Source organism: Dermacentor silvarum, chromosome 7 (genome assembly GCF_013339745.2).
Source record: "Dermacentor silvarum isolate Dsil-2018 chromosome 7, BIME_Dsil_1.4, whole genome shotgun sequence".
NCBI classification, from domain to species: domain Eukaryota; kingdom Metazoa; phylum Arthropoda; class Arachnida; order Ixodida; family Ixodidae; genus Dermacentor; species Dermacentor silvarum.
In genome coordinates, this window is record NC_051160.1 from 65,760,387 (window position 1) to 65,761,804 (window position 1,418).

Here is a 1,418-nt window from a genome sequence, read left to right on the forward strand (position 1 = left end):
TTTGGCGGCGCGCGTATCGAACAGGAGAATAGAATGGCGATCAACAAGCTCAATAATTTCGGTCAATCGGCACGGAAGCATATTTCCACATTCCATGGTTGCCGACCCACCTGGGAGACTGGATCCAACCGCACGGCTGCAACCGCAACGAACGCCTCCCGGCTGGCGCGCCATTCACGACCCGCGCAGCCGTCAACGGCCCTCGATCCTCGTAACGAGGCTTGCATCCAGAAAGACCCATTGTGCACCTTTCCCGAAATCGTCTCACACTACCGCTTGGAAAGGAGGTGGTTCTCTCCTCCTCACCTAAAACTAAATAAACCACAAGCTATCACGCTCAGAATGTTACAACCCGCACATACCCCCCTCCGCGGTCCCTTAGCAGGACAGACCCGCACTTCCCGCAGTCGTGGCCCAAATGCGGAGCTGACTCATGCTCTTCCGATCACATGCTCTGGCTGCGCCCAGCCATAAAAACTCTATACTTGCCACAAAGAACAGTGGGAGGAGTTCCTAAGAAGCGACCACCACCACATCCAACTCCAGGCAATCCAGAGGGCCCACGACATCGCAACGGGATTTCGCCTCCCGGTCCATCGTGGGCGGAGCCACCGATTTGACCTGAGGGAGCCTTCGGCTCCCCCTGGCCAGTTTCTCAGGACCAATAAACGTTCTTGTCAAGTCAACCGCGTAGTTGCGCTTCTCATGCTTATAATATATATATATATATTGACACGTATACATGTTTATCTTTCACCGGTGGCCACTTTCCACCGGCTAACAAATGTTAAACGTTATCGCTCGGCGCAGGACGCGCCGGTATCGGAATTTCTAGAACGTTATCGATGCTCTTCTTTCGTTGCCTTTTTCACCGACGCTTATGTTATCTGATTGTGTGACCGACGCGAATTGTCTAGAACTTCCTGGAAGACACGCGGGCATCAGGGATTATCTGGAACCTTCGATGACCCAGGTATAAAAGCCGACGCGTCTCGCCGCTGATCGATTTTCGACGATCGCCGACTGTGTTCGCCGCTTTCGTTGTGCTTCGAGTGTAGCTTGCTTTTGTGGTCACAGGTTCGCCCAATAAAGAATCAGTTTCGTCATACACAGTTTTACGACTGTTTAGTTCAGCGTCACTACTACGTGACATCTGGTGGAGGGCTTTTTGTCCTTGTACCAGACTCCCCCGTCCAGACGTGAGCCAAGCCCAAACACTCCAGAAGACGTCGACGCCACCACGACCAGCGAGCTAGCCGTAGGCTATTGAACTGCCACCGGAGTACGAACCCCTACCCGACAAGACCAAGAGGACAAAAGTCACGACCTGGCAGCAGCTACCATGACAGCCCCTGTGCCAACATCTGCAGTCGTGATGCAACAACCCAGGGAGCCGCCGACTTTCCGCGGTTCGCCAT

At 53.7% G+C, this 1,418-nt stretch overlaps 1 protein-coding gene across 1 annotated transcript in view; it reads left to right on the forward strand.

Moving 5' to 3' along the window:
• Positions 1 to 1,203, forward strand: part of LOC119458931 (neprilysin-1-like) — a 58,067-nt gene extending 56,864 nt beyond the window's left edge. Inside the window, exon 17 of the mRNA XM_049671520.1 lies at positions 1,184 to 1,203. Coding sequence (XP_049527477.1) covers positions 1,184 to 1,203 — 20 coding nt within the window. The remainder of the gene's footprint in view (positions 1 to 1,183) is intronic.
• Positions 1,204 to 1,418: the final 215 nt, after the last annotated feature.